The sequence below is a fragment of the Aphelocoma coerulescens genome, chromosome 1A (assembly GCF_041296385.1).
Source record: "Aphelocoma coerulescens isolate FSJ_1873_10779 chromosome 1A, UR_Acoe_1.0, whole genome shotgun sequence".
In the NCBI taxonomy this organism is placed as follows: Eukaryota; Metazoa; Chordata; class Aves; order Passeriformes; family Corvidae; genus Aphelocoma; species Aphelocoma coerulescens.
The window spans coordinates 59,563,150-59,582,875 of NC_091014.1; the positions used below are offsets into that span (position 1 = coordinate 59,563,150).

A 19,726-nucleotide genomic window follows, 5' to 3' on the forward strand; every position below is an offset into this window, starting at 1 on the left:
ATTTCAGGCATTAAAGTTGATTTGCAAATTAAATTTCCTTCCTAACTGGAAAACCTACAGGAACAGAAAGTGCCTAATTTACCATAGGTGTCTATATGAACCTTTGATTAAACTTTGACTTATCTATCAAAGAAAGAACTGATATCTCACCTATTCCCAAAAGCATAGGACCATTAACCCACAGAGTTCACTTCCATGAACTTCCAGAGTTATCTTGCATTTTCAACTCAATGCCAGTTTGAAAAGTGCATTTCTTTCCTAGGTTCTGCAAACAATATAATTAAACAAGATACAGTTCCAGCAATCTTGATTTTAATTTACAGAAGAGCCAGAAATATTAGGGAAGGGGACACCATTTAAAAGCAAGCCATGTTTCTAAGAAAACATTACAGAAAAATAAAGGAGGAGGAGGATAATTTTTGTGAAGGTGAAGAAGAAAGGAGCCATGGTCCTCTTTGCAGCTGCAAAATGATGTTAGACATGCAGGTACACAAGGTACTATGAGTAAGTAGAGAGAGCTTCTGTTTGCTCAGTATGCAGGGGTCACATCAAGAAAGGACTTAGAGATGAACAGAAAAAATTAGCAGTTATGAAAGGAACTCAAACAACAACAACAACAAAAAAACCAAACAAAAAAAGCACTCTTCTCCAAATAGGGTACAGCGTAAGATCAGCTTGAAGGGGAAAAAGTCACATTTACTTCACAGCACAACCTTTCCTCATCAGCAAGACCTACAAGCCTCTAAATCACAAAGTAACTCCTACAAGCTCCTGACTTGGTGCTTTCCCACAGTACCAGCTGGCAGAAGTGATCTTCTAGGCCTTCCCTTTGGAAGCCTTCAAGGACATGTGTTCTTCTGCCCGGAGTAGTGAGCACAACCCTTTCCTACAAACTAGAGTGCTCACAATTACAGTCAATACTTACATGCTTATCTTACATCTTACTCTTAGAAAAGAAGCCAGCTGTCTCCAAGATCCAGTATTACCAGACATTCAAAGGGGATGCAATGTAACAAAATTTATCACTGACCTTTGACTGCATTATCTATCTTTTGACACCCTTTGTCAACACTAACATGCTCAGCACTTGGGGATTCCAATAACTGCTGCTAATAATTTCATAAACCACATAATAACCACTAAATTTCATAAACCACATGACATTTCTCCATGTGAATTTCCCCCCAAATATTCTGACTCTAGCCTGAGTTCTATTCAGTCATATGCCAACAACATTTGTTTTTTAAGCTTGTGACATTTTAACGTGAAAGATGAGATATTTCATTCTCTGGCTAAACTAGAAATGTTAAGGCAAAAAATCTCAATGAGACTCATCTTTCAGTCCTGGAATACTCAAAGAAAACTAATGTTACTATGTTTTTAATATGTGTACTTGTACACAGTCAGTTTTACCTTAATGAAAAGCTATTGCTGGTCAGTACCGGAAGTATTTTGGATTTATATTCGTTTTCTACCTACAAGGTCTTTTGGACTACTACTATTTAAATATTGTGTCTGCTTTTTTGACCAAAGAATGCAAAAAAGATGCATTCAGACCTTTTAATTCTTAAAACAATTGCTCTATAGCAGATGGTATACAGGGAATGCATTCAGTGACCCTACTTATGTACGTCATAGATTTGACATTTGTGAGACCCGCCTCCAACACATGAAATTTCTATATAACAGAGACACCCCATATTTGCAAATTATTGTAAATCTTGGCACATACAGGTTACAAAACACTGCGTTTTCATTTGCAGACTTAGTTCAACATCTAACATACTTTTCAAAATAAACAATGGAGTACATTATCCACATAAATTTCTTATATTTGTATTTTAAACTATAATTCACAATTACTTTTAGTATCAATAAACCCTACTATTTCTCTACTTTTTCACTATTCTAGTTCAATATCTCATGATATTGAACTAGAATAATGAAAATAAATAAAATTCTGTTGCTTCCTAGAACAGGTATATGTTTTACAATTATATAATTGTAAGTTTAACTTCAGTCATCTCTTCTGGTTGATAAAATGCCTACTGATTTGACAAGCTTCATCTCTAAATTATTTTGAGAAGAAACAAGTTAGTGTTTAAAATGGGAGGAAATGTTACTCAGCTTCTCTTGATAATTAAAACCAATTTTTCATTAAGCACTACAGCTCTCACAAAAATATGTAAAGTTTATGACAATACCTAGCAAAATGTAGAGCTTGATTATTTCTAATGAAAAATTATGTAAAGAACTGCAATTAAGTCATCGGAAGCATGATTTTGCATAATCATCATGTGGAAAATACTGCAGGGATGATCTTATTCAATATAATCAATGTCATATGTAACTGTTTAGCTTTTGTACCCATTTTAGGATGCTGATGATAAACAATTTCCTTACCATTCTAGAAATGTTTGCCTGTTTATGAAAGAAAATTCGACAACAGGAAAAAATCTAGATGATTGCAGTTGACACATATTCCTAACATAAAAACACTGTTGGGTTTTTAGATTATCCATTACTTCATTTACAAAAATACTCAAGAGATTATGTAACCAGAAATAATGGTGCAAGGAGAGTGCCAAAAAAGGTCTAATACGTAATTGCACTTAAGCAGCAGCTTACTATCAAAATATCATAATAATGGTTTGCTACAATGGTTAGAAACCTTTTTTTTTCTCTTTCAACTTACATATGCAAGGAGGCAAATAAAAGAGCTTGGCATCTAACCTGGACATTTTCATCTCTTACCCCAGAGCTCTTAACATATTACTCCATGACCTTGAGAACAAAAACATTCAGTTTAAAGACAATATTAGATATTATATATAAATCAGAAATAAAGTCAGATTCAGAAGTCAATTATGGCATATTCTTTGTACAAAATTGCCCAGAAGCATAGACCTATACCACATCAGTTAAATTCTCTTTATTTTCTTCAACTTCTGTTTCTATGCATGCTCAGCAACTCCACAGAATGTAATAAATATGAACTTGTTGCACATTCATCAAATATGAAATGAAAAAAAAGCTCCTCACCACTTTTCACCCATGAATATATGGCTAAATATGTGGCACTTCATCATTTCCCACTAACAAATATAATGTTTCCATAGTCAAAAGTCTTGTGTTATATTTTCTGGAATGTTCCATGGCTTTATTAAATATAGTAACATAAAATATGCGAATGCAATTACATTTTAAAAGAAACATCATGATAAATGTGTATGAATTAGAACCCACAAATATAAATACTGAGAAGAGTTGTTAATGGTTAAAACTCTTCATGCAGAAAGCAGTGATATTGCAACAGATTTTTTACTTGGAAGACAAAGTACAAGTTTATCACTTCATGTTAAAAATACTTATGCTAAATGTTAAACTCAGACATTCATTCATTAAGTAAATGAACAAGAATAATTTTCACACAAAAGATCAGAAAGAAAACCAATTCATCCTGATCACTTACAGATCATGTTATTAAACTTGTTTCTACTCACTTTTACACCCTGAAGAAAGTGTTTTTGTTGAATATTACAGATTATTTGCTAGATGAACTAATAAATCAGGTAGGCAATGCAAATTAAATATACATCTGCTGAAGGAGGAGATATAAATGAAAAGAAAGTTAAACTAAAAGCATATTAATAATTAGGAAAACCTAAATTTAGTGAACATATTCCTCTGCGGTGTAAAAGTGAATTCAGGATTTTAAATTGGGTGAGGTTGGATTGGACCTCATGATCTTCTAGTCCAAGACACTGCTCAAAGCAGAGACATTTCCCTTATGTATGGCCAGTTTGTTTGAAGGCTCCCCAGTTCGATCCTCCTCTACTGAGGAAAGTTCTCACTACTCTGGATGCTCCCTCTGGACTCAGGAGTGTGGCATCCTTGCAAGCAAATCTTACCAATAGAGACTGAGGCTCTATCAGATTTTCCAGATTTTCTATCCCAGATTTTCTATATCCTTTGGTGCCCAGCACCCTGCACCCATTCAGCAGCAGACACACATTTTCCAAATTCTTTCATTTTTTTCTGCTGGTAAAACTGTAGAACTCACTTTTGCCCTTCACATCCCTCACCAGCTTCAGCTCCATCTAGTCTTGGCTTTTTCTAAGCCAGTCCCCACACCCGCAGGCAGTGTTTCTCTCTTGTCTCCTAAGTCCCTACTTCCACATCCTATATGGTTGTGACTGAGCTTTCTTATGAGCTTTCCATCAATTAACACAGGTCTCCCATCAGCTTCCCTTGACATTCAGATGAACAAATCTTGAGTTTAGTGGAGGTGATCCAGCAATTCTGGATCCCTCTTCTCTCCAGAACAATCACATGGGTTTGCCCCAAGCAAAACTCTAACCAGAGCAAAGTTTATTCCTCTGAAATTCAAAGCTGTGATCTTATTTCCCCTGGTCTTTTCTTCCAGGGCTCTGAACACCATCATTTTATGGCCACTGCATACAAAGCTAAGACAACCTTCATACCCAGCTCCTAATTACTGACACCAGGTCCACTAGAGTGCTTTGCCTCATCAGGTCTTCAGTCAGCCTGTGTCAAGGAGTCATCCTCAGTGCACTCCAGATGTCTCCTGGAATGCTTGTGACCTGCTTTGTTGTCCTTGCAGCAGGAAGGAATTTATAGATTTTATGATTAAATCCAATCTTAAAACCTGATTGTTCCTCACCAGAAATTGCCTAACGTGTTTATTTAAAATTAATGTTTGCAATTATAGATGGCAACTCTGAACCAACAGGTAGTGGTCACCAAATCTGATCGTGACTGCATATTAGTAACATCTTAGAAATTGTAAACTAGTCCAACTGAATCCAATCTTAGCAGTTCAGAAATACACCTAAAGGCTGAAAATTCAATAAACACCAATGTTTATGCATGAAACCTATGAAATTATTAATAGCTCAAGTTTCCACGTATTTTTACTTTGACGTGGGTAAGCAATGGGTAAATGTAACCTCTGCCTCACATTTTGGTCAAGAAAAGCATTTGTCAAAAACATACATGAGATTTCAAGATTGTACCTACGTAATATATCCCTACATAATTAAGACAGTGGTGGGCATGGTTTTTTACCCCTCAACAGTCCCATTATTTTGAAGGGCTAGCTGGTTTACAGTGTGATACAGTGAAAAAGGATTCAATACATGGTAAGGAACATTCAGATACTAAGTAGAACGACACAGGCAAATCACTATAGATCCAGAAAGAACTACTATCCATGCAAAGTAGCAACAAGTCTTCTGGCTGAAGCTGTAATCCTTGTTGGCTCTATTCTTTGCATACATGTAGCACTTTCGCTTATAAAAAGCGATCTCACACAGAACTATCATAAGTACTCAGCTGCCTCATCCCCATATGCAGAGCACAAAGGGCAGGAACCCTTGCTCACTTAAAAGTCACTTACAACTCAATGTCCACAGCAGGCAGTGCCAGTCAAAATGAAAACAGTATGATATGGGAAGTGTGCTGATAACATCTCAGAGGATCCGACACGCTGTCAGCAAATAATTATTCCTTGCATGAGAGTCAATGTGGATGCAACTATGAATGGCAGACAGCATCCACCAAATTTGTGAGAGAGAATAATTTCAGCTCCAAACAATACTTCTTACCAAAACTTGGCTACTAAATGAATGACCAAGTTGAAGTCATAATGTTTGGCAAAAGTCATTGCAGCAGTACATTTATCAAAGAAGGTAGTTGCTGATTGCCTTTGGGAAAATGACACTTAATATTTTAAATATGACGTACGCAAAACAAGTGCTAAACACAGGAATATCCTAGGCTAACTATTTTAATATATTTCTTGGAAATAACTGAGTCTGATAAAATACAAAACTCTGGCTAAGGTAAAACCTTTCATGATCCTATAGCAGTGCAAATGATGATTGATATTTCACTGACAGCAGTGCTATCTTCCATAAAAGCCATCTCTGATTGAAACAGCATTAGATCATAACTAGAATAAGATAATTTGAAAGCAGGTTGGTTTTGCTTCTAATTAAATAATGTCTGGGATAAGTCTTTACCTTGTGGTATTGTTCTTTGTAGACCTTGATGCTTGTCTGTCCAGTGGACTGCTGCCACAGCTAACAGTCCTGGCGCCAGTGTATATAGACTTGTTCAAAGCCTGCAGAAAGCACTGGATAACAATCCACCCATCTGGATTGTCAACACTAAAGCAGCAGACATCTGCCAGAGTAATTTGGCTGACTCTGACAGGCCCTCATTTATGGGAATTACCAGGCATGCTGGCATAGAGGGATGTAGTATGTCCAGAAACTTAGTTGATTTCTCCTGGACAGCTTCCATCAGAATCTCCAGTGTGACTCCCATTCTGTGCAGGAGCTCTTGAGAGCTTTTATAAGTATCTGGCTGTACTTTTGAGTATCAGTGGTAGCACAGTCTCTTCTGCAGACAAAGGTAATACACAGTAGAAACCGTATGATTAACAGCCTGCAATTTCTCTTCCTCAGAGTCTGTAAGACAGATGTTTCAATCATAGACAAAGTTCACATACTTGGGATGAAAAAGACCTGACTGGAATTGATATAACAGAAGCAGGTACAATTTGGTTACATTTCTGGCATAGATAATAAAGAAAATATGTTCAAGGATACGAGATTCACTAAATCATAACGTCACTCCTAGTCCTTGGATAGCAACCACAAGCATTGCAGTAATTAGGAGAACACATACTGTAATGTTCTGTACACCATTGTGCTAATACCACATGAGTAGCACCACAGAACAGTTTGGGTTGGAAAGGACCTTAAAGATCATCTGGTTTAACCCCTTGTTGCTAGAGTAAACAGTAGAACAGCCAAAATCACAGACTGGTATGGCAAACCAAAGAGAGAATACCTGGTGGATCTTTCGTAGGTTTTACATTTTACTTCACAATAACAGAATTAAAAGATAACTGATTCTTTTTCCAGACTGCAGGAAGAAAAACTCAGACCCCACCTTAGGTATATAGGTCAGCTTACCATGTGAAAACATACTAGAGCATTTCTGTGTATAAACACCTCTGACTTTTGTGTTTATTTAAAGAATAACTTACAAAATAGCATATCTCAAAAACGTACCTGACATCCAAAACAGTGTAAAAATATTTCATGGACTCATAATGCAACATTATTGTGCAATAACTACCAAGACTCCAAACAACTGAGGCTTATACTCTATCATGAGAAAAAAGCATTAGTAGAAACAATTCAGACGAAATTCAATTGTACTTAGAGTATGAAATGCAAAAAAAAAAAAAAAAAAAACAAACCAAAAACTGAAGAAAAACAAACAAACCCCCAACAACAACAAAAAAACTTAAATAAAAATTGACACTATTGGTAAAAAAAAAAAAAAAAAACAAAAACAACAGGCGACAAACAGTAAATTATTTGGATTTTGATGAAGTGTCAATTTACTGAACACTTGCTCTGCAAAAAAGGAATTGTGGTAGAGTTGGTTTCATTCTTCTTATGTCTCCACGACAGCAGCATGTCAACTCTCATCACACAAATTGACTCAGATGAGTCAGCTCAGTAAGAGAACCTGAACTGACATGTGTGGAACACAACTACATCATCAATAGGATCCAAGAACAATATTGATAATATTCCTTTAACTTAGCCAGACCCCTTTCGTACAATAGCAAAGAAAGAACTGCTGCTCCTCTCAAACACCAGCTGTGGTCAGTCTTAGAATTGCTGTGTACCATCCAGAACACTCACTGCCCTTTAGGGGGCTTAATCCACCAATGGTTCCAGCACCATTGCTAAAGGACTTTCAAGAGTCAACATTTCTAGAAAAGTTCTCCTGCCTTAGTGTTAGTTATGCAAAACAAATTACCTCAGCACTATCAAAACCATATGAACAGTAATGGTGAAGAGTAGAAATCACAGGAATTTTAGAAGGCATGCACTGGATAGCCAGCTTCAAAGCCTCTCACAGACATCCTGGGCTCAAATGAAGCTCAAAATTGCAGTTGCACCTCCTGCTCTTTTCCTGTACTTTTTTCTTGGCTGAAATCCTCTCATCTGCCTGCAAAGGAAAGAGGCCCTGTCTTTCTTATCCTCTTTAGTGTTCTCATAAGGAAGTTCCTGCTGTTGGTTGGTTACAGAATAATTGACTGTGGCTTGTCCACAACAGTTTTGTGGACTTCTCTCAGAAACGCAGATTTTTACATGAAAAGAGAATATGCCAGTATCACCTCTGGTTTTTTCCTTAATTAAGATGCTACTACTGCTTGAGGAATCTTCCTTCCACTTTTCCTCTTTCCACTTTATTGATTAATTGGGCATCATTAACAGACTTGCATATGGACAGTTCTGCAAAAGGTCCTTCAGAAGGAGAAACTTAGTTGTTGGGGGGGGGGGTTAATTTGTTTTTAAACAGTGAAAGGAACAGCTCAGTTAATTCTAAACATAGCATTCTGGCAAATTATTCCTACAAGAACAGACCATTTTATACAACAAAAATAATTCTAAAAAAGGACAGACACAGTAACCAATATGCTTATCACTAACTTTGCTAGAAGAAACTATGCATAAATTATTCTCTTCTGCTGCTGCACAATTCCTTAAGAAATATTTACATTTCTATGCACTTCCTGCAACTGAAATTCTGAAATGCCTTTCAAAACAAACAGCAGAAAACATTTTGAAGTCTTTCCAACTATGAAATTAATTTATAACAAACAAATGTAACATTTCATTCTATAAATATACATACTATAATTCAACAGAGGACTGAAATGGATATCCTGGATCTTGGGCAGAAATTTGGTAAAAGTCATCTTATTTGTGGGGTTTCACCCCCACCCTTTTTTTGTACATTCTCCTGACAAATTTATAGAAGATAAGTTTTAAGTTCCCCAAATATTTAGAGCTGTGCTTCTGCAGAAGTCCAGATCTGTCCTGTTAAATGCAGAATTGTGCCTATTTCATGGTAAATCAATTTACTGATTCTAGGTGACTACGAATTCAGCAGGAGGAACAACAACACAGTGCTAGGCAAGAGTCTTAATTTCCTACAGTCAATAATGAAGTGTGCTAATTACCTCTTATCTGCCCTGTGAACTGCTGATACACTCTTTCCATTATTAGCACAGAGAATCTCCACTTCAACACCTGCTCGTTGGGTTTGGTGGGAGGGGCTTGGAACTAAAACACTGAGGTATTTAGACTAATACACAAGAAGGGATTAGTATTTTCACAACTCAGACTAAAATACAGCTGTTTGTATAAAATGTACAAGATTCAAACTAAAAATAAAACAAATAAACCAACCTCCACAAATCACCTTTTAAAATCAGAAGTAAGCCACTGGGCAAATTAACATTTATTTTTGTGCTATTTTAAGATTCAATAAATGATTTATTAAAATGATTTATTAAGGTCGCTTAAATAGCTTCTCTTGCATTGTGAAGCTTTTCAATTCTAATAGAATATAATTGACTTTATACAATACATACCTGCTTTATTTACTCTTCAGTCAATACTAGGCATTAGGTTCAAGCCTTTGTACATGGCAGTTACAGTAGTTACAAGATTAAATGATACTATTACAATTGTTATGTAACCCATTCCAAGAAGAATTCAAAATGAGTATAAGAGAAATTCCAGGCATGTTATCACCTAGATTTTATTTACTTCCATATACCACATGAGAGTTCAGATGTTAAGAGTTCATATTTTGTTGTAACTAGATGCAAAGTAGATGCTAGAAGAATTTCTCAAAATAATTGTTATTATTCTGAAAGCAGTACTGGGTTAATATTTTCCATTTAAGAATTAAAAAAAAGTCACAAATAATGGTAAAATATAGAGGCTGATGTATCAGAACATTTTACATTTTTACTAAAATTGAAAGTTGTGGGATGAAGAAATAGAAGTGTAGATATCAGAGTGCTAGGATTCCCCAAGGTATTATGAAGAGCTGTACACAACACACACATTGCAAATCTGCAGGCGTACAAATGTTTTCTGCCTGTTCAGAGCAGTTGATAAGTCACTGAATTTACAAACATGTGCTCTGGATTTCTTGATACCCTAGTTAGAAGTTTCTACTCATCACTAGAATCACCTTGGATCTTCAACAAACCTTAAAAATGAACAACTAGTTCAACAAACAGTAGAAGATCCTGGGCCAAGTACCATAAGTTTGCCTTGATTTCGTATTCTTTCACAGACATCAGCTTGTGTCTCATAGTAGACAATTAGACAGATGCTGTAGATGGACTTTGTGAATGACTCAGGTCAGTTGTACTCATTGTAGCTGTGCCTTGTATTAAATGACAGAGGCATTTGAAAGTGAGCCCCATGTGAGATGCTGCACACTTGTGGGTGCCAGAGCTTCAGAGAAGCAGAAGCTCCAGCCACCTACCCAATTACTGGGTTGATAGCTTGTTCTCCAACCTTTAATTGACAGACCAACATATAAAAAGCAAACCTTGCTGCCGACACAGCTCCAAAGCACTCCTCCTGTTCTGCCAAGACTGAGCTAAATGAAAAGTACCTGGAACAGAGCATACATGGATTTTGCTTTATTAATTGAACAAAACTGTACAAATACTTAATGTGAGGGAAAAATACAAATTAGCAAACAGAGATTGGATGAGAAGTATTAAACCATGTACAATCAACACTCAAATTTGTCTCCTCTGTAGCCAGGCAATTAAAGTCAAAGAAAAGAAAACACTTAATTGCTCAGAGGCAAATACAGGCTCTATGGCAAGGAAATGAAAATAATAAGAAGAAACAATTCTGTTTGTGAGAGAGGCTTTGCCCGGAAAGGATTAAATGCACTTTCTTCATTTGGAGAAAAGTGGGTACACCAAAAATTTTCCTTAGTCAAAATTTGCTTAGTCCAGCATGACATTTTCCTATGAAACATCTTACCAAGAAGTTACTTTGGCAAGGTAGGTGGTTTTCCAGGAAGTTTAGCAGTGAACAGTGGCCAATTCCCTAGTGCTTTGCCTTGAATGGCAGCATGCTTAGTGCCCTGCACTAACCTAAAGGAAAAAACAAACATGAAGTAAGAGGCACACAGCCACTGAATGTGTGGTTTCCATCACTGACATTAAGAGATTAGCTAAATTTCAGCTGGCCCTATTTGCTTTCCAGATAAGGCAAAAAACCCCAAACCAAAACAAACAAAACCAGCCAACAACAAAAAACCCAGACCCAGACAACAACAACAAAATGACAGTATGCAGACACCTCTACCTTTTCTTCCACAGGATAACAGACACATTTCATTTTTTAAATGAAAAACTGAAGTTTAGTTTTCTTTCTACATTCTTAGCAATCATATTTGACTATGTTATATTTGTAGCTGAGAAAAGTCCACTTTCGGTAAGAAAATACAGGCAAACATAGTTAATTAGGAATTAATAAATATTTCTAGCCATTAACTGTATAATGCAACTTGACATAATAGACATGAAAATACATATTAATTATTTCAACTTTAACACAATAGCAGTTTAAGCTATCATCAAATTTCAAGAATTTCAACTCTTTAGTGAATCCAGTTTTGATCAAAAGAGGTGATACATCACACCTTTACAGCAATCCTGCTTACTTATGTAGATGAGTTCTTCTTTGTAAATTGCCTTAATCAGAGGTAAGGCTTTATAAACGACACAAATGGACATTACTTTTTCTGGTTTTCTGTGAACTTTGTTATACTAATCCACCAAAAGGAACTAATCTGTTCTAAAAGCATACAAAGAAACAAATTATCCATGACAAAGAAATGTTTTAGTTCTAAACAGCTGGGATTAGATGGATTATTGAAAAGGTTACTCTTTAATATGAGTCATTTTAAAAGAATGAACTCATCAGCCATTGAAGTAGTTTCCATTCAACCCACAGAATATATAAAGTGTGCCATTCCAGAAATGGAAAACAATTATTTACCACTGGAAAAGCTCTCTTAGAATTTCAGAAGTACCAAACCTCTTAAGTTAAATAACTAAAAATGTGCATCACATCATACATCCTAATTCTCTCTCTTCTCTCTCTCTTTTCTCAAGGTTTTCTACTCTCAGTTTCAAAATCTCTGCAAGAAGTAGATGAAGATATATTGCTAGCTGCATTAAATCTAGGAAAAACTCTACGAAATGGAGATAGAACTATGAACAGGGGAGTGATACCTTTGCTGAAGCACTACAAGACTGAAGACAGCACCGTTTTCAATGAAAAGAATGCTGGAAAAATGAAGTTTTTGGTGAGTTCAGCTTTACATTTTGGCTTAATTGTAAAATTGAAACTAATTTATACCCTTTTAGAAAACAAGTACAACGATTTAAAGCAATAACCATGTAAATATACAAAAAATATCAGTTTAACATAACATAGTCAAGAAAAAGAAATTCAACTCTATGTATCTAATGCCAAGATTCTAAATGTGTAACTTGGACAGTTGAATTAAATCTGATTTTTACCAATAGTAGCCAAAACTTGGAGGATGGGCAGGGGGGGAACCTATATTTATATTTGATGCTTGTCCCTATATGCAGCAACAGGTTTTTAACTTTGCTGAACATGACACCCACTATTTAATTACGTCCATTAAACCATTTTGGCCAGAGATGTAAAGGAGGCATTACTTTCAAGATATGATCTTGAAACAAAAAATAACTGCACTGTTGAAGTATAAAGTACCAAATGTGAACACAACTCACTTTAAAGATAAACCTCTTGTCTTCCCTCAAAACAGGACAGAGGTTCCAGACATGATTTCTTCAATCATGTTATGCCAATCAACTTAGGTAGAAAACAACTACCTTATCCTGCACTGAAGGGAGCCATGGCTTTTCCAGCTGACACTGAAATTCAAAATATTCAGTCAACACAGGAAAGAGAGACCACAGATGAAGAAAATTCAGCTAAATTCCCTATAGGAAGAAGAGATTTTGACAGTAAATATATTTTATTTTTACACAAAAGATTATTTCATTCTGGTAAATTACAGTGCAATGTCAATATAGCAATTTGATAAATGTTCATTTAGAAGCTCCATGTCTGTTATGATTCGGTGCACAGGGGAGGGAGCATTTTGTTAAATAAATATTTCCAGAGGCCATAAGAATTCTAGTTCTTTGATGATATAAACTTTCAGACTTTTTTTTTTTTTTCTCCTGTAGTCCTCAGGTGTATGCTGGGAAGAGTCTATCGACCTTGTTGGCAAGTGTGAAAACTACTGATCTCCACCACGTTCTTTGAAGATTAAACATTTTATTCTGAATTTAATGTAATTTGAAGTTACTGAGTGTTAGTGTGGTTGTACATATGCATCAAAAAATAATTTCCCATCAAATTGTAGAGGGATACATAATTCATTACCAAAAATAAGTGTAATTATTAACAACGCATTGTTACTAAAAAATAAAAGACTTCAGCATAATCCAGACTTGTAAGCAGTTGTCTAATACAATACACAAGATACTTTCAATTACTTACATATGAAACGAATTAATTCATGAATTTCACCTGTTTTCTTGCAAAATTTTACAACTGTCAACATACCACGTACATGAAAACAAAAACTTAGAGTTGAAAAAAGCGAGTTAATTTTGCCTGACCAGCAATCAACTTATTCTTACTTGCAGTTTTCGTCTGTTTTCTTTTTTTACCAATTTTGCTGTCCAATTCCTTCTGAGAGCTGTTTGAAGTCTTAAGTCTTTTAGTATTTTTTTGCAAAGATGGTTCACTTTCCTTGTCACAGATTATTTTGTCGTTATTCAAATCCATCTGTTCATTCTTGGAGTTCTTGTTCCTTGGCTGACAACTCAGCTTTCCCATTTCTGTATAACTTCTAGTCTGGTGAACACTTTCAGAAATAGTTCCAAGCACTGGTACATCAAGACATGAATTTGTACCTTCTGTCATGTAAGAATATCAAAAACATATGTGAAGAAATAAAAAGTTACCTGGGAATATACATCCTTTTTCTATAAGGACTACCATGTTATTTTTTTTCTTTTAAATCAAAACTAATGTATTACCAATAAAACTAAGCTATGCTGGTCATTGCTATTACATTTGCTATGTGTTCATAAGTGCATTGCCAATTTAAAATTACACTGCTCAAAACATGTGATAACTGACTTAGGAAAGTGGATTTATAACTTTAAGATATTGGAAGAAAGGGTTAAAGGGCATAGAAATTTTATATATTGTATAGTTTATAGTGCAGTAAAACATTTCCCCCCATTTAATGTCAAAAATACAGATTTCACTTGGATTACTTTTGTAGAATAACAACAAATATGTCATATATGCAACATATATTTTTTTTTTTACCTCAAGATGCATCAACACATTTTTCAAACATTTCTATTTTCAAAGCATTGACATTACAGTTTTATTGCAAAAAGATTTAACTGGCATATGAGACATTGAGAACAATGAGATGTTTTTGTTCTTTTTGTTGAAAACATTTATACTGAGTTCTACTAAAGGCTTTTCGGACAGCATTTAAAATATTACCTATCACATTTATTTATTCAACCCTACCACAGCTTACCTGTGCATTTTCCATCTTTTGAACATTGCTTTGGTACAGGATGTTTGCAGGTTGGAATTGCATGGGAATGCTGACCACTCATTTCACTCAAATCATTTTTATATGTACAGGCAAACTGGGATTTAATTGAAGACTGCTTCATCTGCAAATACCAATCTGCAATTAGCTTTTATTATTTACAAAAGAGAAAGACAACACCTGCAAGACTAGTAAAATAATAAGCTTTCCCATTCTTCTCACAGAAAACTGGATATGCTCACATTAAAAAAGAAAATTAAGTATTCATTTACAAATTGTAAGGGCTTTCAAGGAAAATCATTTACTATTCTATTAGAAGTCCTAAAATAATTAAAAAATCTCTTCTTCAGCTCTTTCAGAAAGTTACACATTAACTCTCAGAGCTTCAACTTAAAGTTTTCTCTCTTAAGTTAGGCCTTAGTCTTCTGATAGACTCCACTGTTTTGAGTAGGAGTCCTAGCTACCACAGTCAATTTTCATACTTCGATAGATCATCAACTATACTTACACCTGAAAGGGGAATATAAAGTGCTATTTCAGATTTCCCATTTATTCACAAAACAAAGCCATTTCACCATTGAATGCCAATGTCTAACTCCACATTTGTCAAAGCATACTCATATAGCTCAAGTCACAGGTAAAATTTCCTCAGCTTATTCTTAAGTTACAGTTTCATATCACCTGAGAATTTCAGGTCAAGCTTTTTACTTCCCATACCATTGATCATAAATGCTATAGATTCTGCAAGACAAATTCTGCCCCCACTTTCATCTGAAAGTGCACTGGATTATACAAATTACATTGAAAGATGTAGCACAGAGCAGATAATTACAATACATTTGGATTTTTAGCTAATAATTTTAACACAACAACACAGGTGAATTTAAATCAATTCAAGCCGAACAGGTGCTATAGCAAAAACATCAGAGAAAAGAACAAGCAATAAACACTGTTACAAAATAAATATTGCTATACAAATAGATAGCAGGAGTGATTTTGTTGAATAAGAGGTTTACAGCCACTTTTCTGATTAAAAGGTTTGCATTATGTAAGTCTACTTTTCTTCTTAGCACAAGCAAGATTAAACCTCACAGTTCAGATTTGACCCTTAGAGATATAATTTTCTTCTAACTCAAATTCTCAGATTTAGAAGGGAAGAAATTAATGTTTCCAGAAGCTACCTTTCACAGAGAACTTCATCCACAAAATTCAGTCACAATTTATGCCACTTTCATCACATCCTGCTTTCATACATATAAGATAACAGACTCAAGCTTATCACTGACATGCAATCTAGTTATCTCTTCATGGTACTGCTGTTGGCCAGGTGAACACACTGGGTCTATTTGGAAAAAAATATCCCATTCATTTACAGAAACATAGTTGTTCTTTCTGGTTTAATATGCCTGGCCATACATAGTTTTACTTTAATCCTCAGTATTCCCTTCAGGAGTCAAAAAGGCCAAGTTTTCCCTGTTGTCCATCATTCTTAAACTGCAATTTATCTGGGCCAGATTACAGACTGAGACAACATCGAAAGAAAAGCAGATTTAACAGGGCAAACTAGCAAGCCTGACTCTCAACAATTTAAATCTCTTTCAAGTGTTAATCTACTTTGTACTTAAAATATTTACCACAAAATAAGACTATATACATAGACATTTACAAGGTTTGTGTGCTTCAAGATTAAGCCTCAGCTCACTGACTCTAAATAGAATCACAGAATATGCTGAGCTGGAAGGGACCCACAAGGATCATCGAGTCCAACCCCCGGCCCTGCACAGGACAGCCCCAAGAATCACACCATGTGCCAGAGAGCATTATCCAAAGACTTCTTGAACTCTGTCAAGCCTGGTGCTGTCACCACTGCACTGGGAGCCTGTTCCAGTGCCCCGTCAACATTCAGGTGAACATCATTTTCCTAATATCCAACCTAACCCCCTTAAAAAGCTTCATGCCATTCCCTCATGTCATATTGCTGGTCACCTGAGAGATCAGTGTCTGCACCTCTTCTTCCCCTTGTGAGGAAGCTGTAGACTGTATGCCATTAACTTTATACTCTTTTCAGAAAGTGTTTTGAAGTATAGAGCAGCTGTCTAGTTTAAATTTAATCAACATCGTATTGTACAATTACAATATTAAGAAAATAAAGGGTTGCATCTCCTTTAAGCTTCAGGTTACTGTAATATGAATGAAAAACATTTTCAGTACTTGATATGTTTCTGAAAAACTTCATCTAAATGCTTTAAAAATTCCTCCATTCTCAATTATTGTTCAGTAAATGACACACATCAAAAATTATGCAATAACTTGAGGAGCTTTCTATCACATTCATATTGTAAGAGGCAAATAAGTTATGATTTTGCTAAGCTGATGACTCTGTAATAAATACAGCATGAAAAACAAAATTTGAGCAAGAAAGTCTGATAGCTACCATTCTATAACCAACAGTAAATGCAGTTATTTTTTTATGAACAACAGTGTTTCTTTTTTACCACTCCCATCTGACACTTCACTAATTCAGTTTGTAGGGATAGAAAATGTGGAGTCAAGGGACAGAAGTCAAGCTCAAATACTGAAAAACAGCATAAACTCATCTGTGTTTCAACTTCACTGAAGCTTGAAATATGTCTGTATTGCATCACCTACCATTCAGGCAAATTTGCAAACGGTACACAAACCTCTACCAAACCAGACTGTTGATGCTAGAACTAATCTAGGGGGTATATATAATGTAAGACAACTTGTTGAAGCAGTCAAACATTTCAATTAGTCTGGGAATGTATATTCACTAGTATAAAGAACTGTATTACATTGGGTGAAGTAGCAACAAGCAAATTTTAACAGCCTGAAGGCAGCACAAGGGAGCACAAGTCTAGCGCTGAATTAGGAAGTAGAGCTTCACTGGAATGTTTTTAAGAAGAAAGATCAACCTAAAATTTACTTGAAACACACAATGAAGCCTGTCAACAGCTTGAAAAAGCTCTTAGGAAAAAAAACTCTTAGAGTTCTTTTAAATTAAATTCCCTAAAACTCACTGCTTTAAGAGCACCACTCCAGTGACCCACAGCTCAGGGAGAGAAAAAATGTTGGGAGATCACTTTGCTAACTGAGTAGCTGCACACAAATGGCATACAATGAACTCAGCCTTACTATCCCCCCTTTCCTCTTCACAAGCAAGTGGGATGTTGCTCTTATTCCCATACAAAGAAAAATTCTGCTTCATTTCAGAAAAAAAAAAAAGGTTCACTGTTTTCACTCTTCAGCTGCAAGAAAGTAGGAGAGAATTACAACTGGTTCAGCATAAGTAGGTCAATCAGAAGTCCTAATAAGCAGATAAAGCAGTACATTCTCCCACCTTGACATCTGTACCTCGAGAAATTTTTCAGTTGGTCAAGATGCCCATATAAAACATTCACTTTTATGTGAAATATTAATGGTGCATGCTCTATTTATTTCTAAAAGTCAGATTATAATCTGTTCCAGATCTCCTTCCAGCATCTGCATACAGACAGTACTGCCAATATTTAGTCACTAAGAATGTTGAGATTTGGGTTTTATACACTGGAATGGCATAATAGAATTTGAAAACCTACATCAGTAACAACAAACACATGTTTTTATTTTCTAGCCAAACAACTAGAGTACTATCTGGAAGAAAAGAAGAGATAAAAAGAAAATTTATTTTCTCCACCCTTACCCTTTTCCTTTTAGAAAAAAAATCCTCAAGGTAAATTGAAAGAAGTTGAAAAAGGGAAGAGAGTACAAAGGGAAGAGTAACAAAACAATAAATGATCTTTCCCAAACCCATGGCATGTTATTAAAAAAATATCCTGGATAGCTCAGGTAATGGCAAGCTTTTATTGTACTGAAACGATCTTTTTTTTTTTTTTTAGTGTGATATTGTACCAGCCTTTTGCTATCCCAAAATAACCTGCTACTGTTTTGAGAACATAAACCTCAAATCACCTAATTATTGGCTTTCAAACAAAACTCACAGCTATGGATCCTAAATAAAATAGTTTAGGGGTTTCATAGAAATAAAAATGGTATTTTCTACACAAATGTGGGTTCTCAACCAACACCAAGTCTTTCTTCAGATTTTGTACTGAACTTACAACCTTTTCCTTCACTTCTCTAATAAACTATCAGTCAACTTTGGTGTTCTCCTTAATTATATTCCACTTAAAAAATAAATATTTCTTGCAACGATAGATCAGACTACTACCTGAAGAAGATTGTTTTCTCTATTACTATGACTCTTCTGCTCACAATTACAGTGGGCATACAAGAAAACTCTTGGTAACTTCCTGTTCGTAGTTTTCCAAGTCACAGTTTATTTGTACTGGAATCACAAACAGGCAAAACAATTCTCTCAAGTAACAGCATTTAGAGAACTAAGCAATGAAAAATAACAGCAGTGCATGAAGCTAGATATTAAGTCATTTTATAGAGACATGAAAAAGTCACATGAGAAAGGCAGACCAGGATTTTTGCTTTGTGGAGCTTTTTTCTTGGAAGGATTTCTATACACAGTAAAATTACAATGAACTTCAAGCATGCCAAGATTTGTTAGATTTTTTAAGCCACAAATTCTTCTTAAAACTAAAACTGCAGCTATGTTCCCAATTGGAGGGAAATAGTGCCTCATATAGGAAAGGTTGTCTCCGGTTACATTAAGAAAAAAACACACCAAACTACTGAAAGTTCTTGCAGCTGTTTCAGGGTAAGTCTGTTAACAATACAGCAGGATTTCTAAAACAAAATATTAAAAGGCTAAAATAATCTTAACTTTACAAAAAAAAGATCTGTTACACTCTCATATATTGCATGCTTACAGCCTAATAACTTTGGTTCATCTCTTCTTAACTCCTAAAGTTCTCAGTTTCACCCATTAGTGAAATCCCATTAGTTCAGGAACAGTACTTCACCTACAACTTGAAAGTCTCATTAATATTTTGCAGTGCAGAAGAAAGATAAAAATCTTATTATGCAACATTTTTGTTGTCCTAAGTTGCTTTTCAGCCTAAACAAGGCAGGTTACTGTAACAGCCTGTTCATTCCCCTCTCACACCACTAAGCAGGGTTTTAACAACACATTGAAATCAACAAAATAAGTAGTCAAAAAACAGGGTATCTACTCATTTCATAGAAATAG

The 19,726-nt window shown here is 35.3% G+C and overlaps 2 protein-coding genes across 5 annotated transcripts in view; one reads left to right on the top strand and one right to left on the bottom strand.

The window, feature by feature from the left end:
* The first annotated feature begins 10,557 nt into the window (after positions 1-10,557).
* Positions 10,558-13,025, top strand: PMCH (pro-melanin concentrating hormone). Its single transcript, XM_069003009.1, has 2 exons — positions 10,558-12,249; positions 12,742-13,025. Exons 1-2 carry the CDS (start codon positions 12,001-12,003, stop codon positions 13,018-13,020), a joined length of 528 nt encoding a protein of 175 aa, XP_068859110.1. The 5' UTR covers positions 10,558-12,000; the 3' UTR covers positions 13,021-13,025.
* Positions 13,026-13,046: 21 nt separating this feature from the next.
* The window catches only part of PARPBP (PARP1 binding protein), a 41,838-nt gene continuing 35,158 nt past the window's right edge, over positions 13,047-19,726 (bottom strand). For all 4 annotated transcript variants that reach the window (XM_069003002.1, XM_069003003.1, XM_069003004.1 and 1 more), the window contains exons 10-11: positions 14,551-14,692; positions 13,047-13,906 (exon numbers count right to left, since the gene is read on the bottom strand). In XM_069003002.1, the coding sequence (XP_068859103.1) occupies positions 13,572-13,906; positions 14,551-14,692 (477 nt within the window). In that variant the 3' untranslated portion in view covers positions 13,047-13,571. The remainder of the gene's footprint in view (positions 13,907-14,550; positions 14,693-19,726) is intronic.

Bases quoted from the DNA above. Each gene is read 5' to 3' on its own strand.
- PMCH (XM_069003009.1), top strand. From the start codon at position 12,001: ATGTGCATCACATCATACATCCTAATTCTCTCTCTTCTCTCTCTCTTT. The intron at 12,250-12,741 runs GTGAGTTCAGCT...CCCTCAAAACAG, and splicing joins CTGGAAAAATGAAGTTTTTG to GACAGAGGTTCCAGACATGA.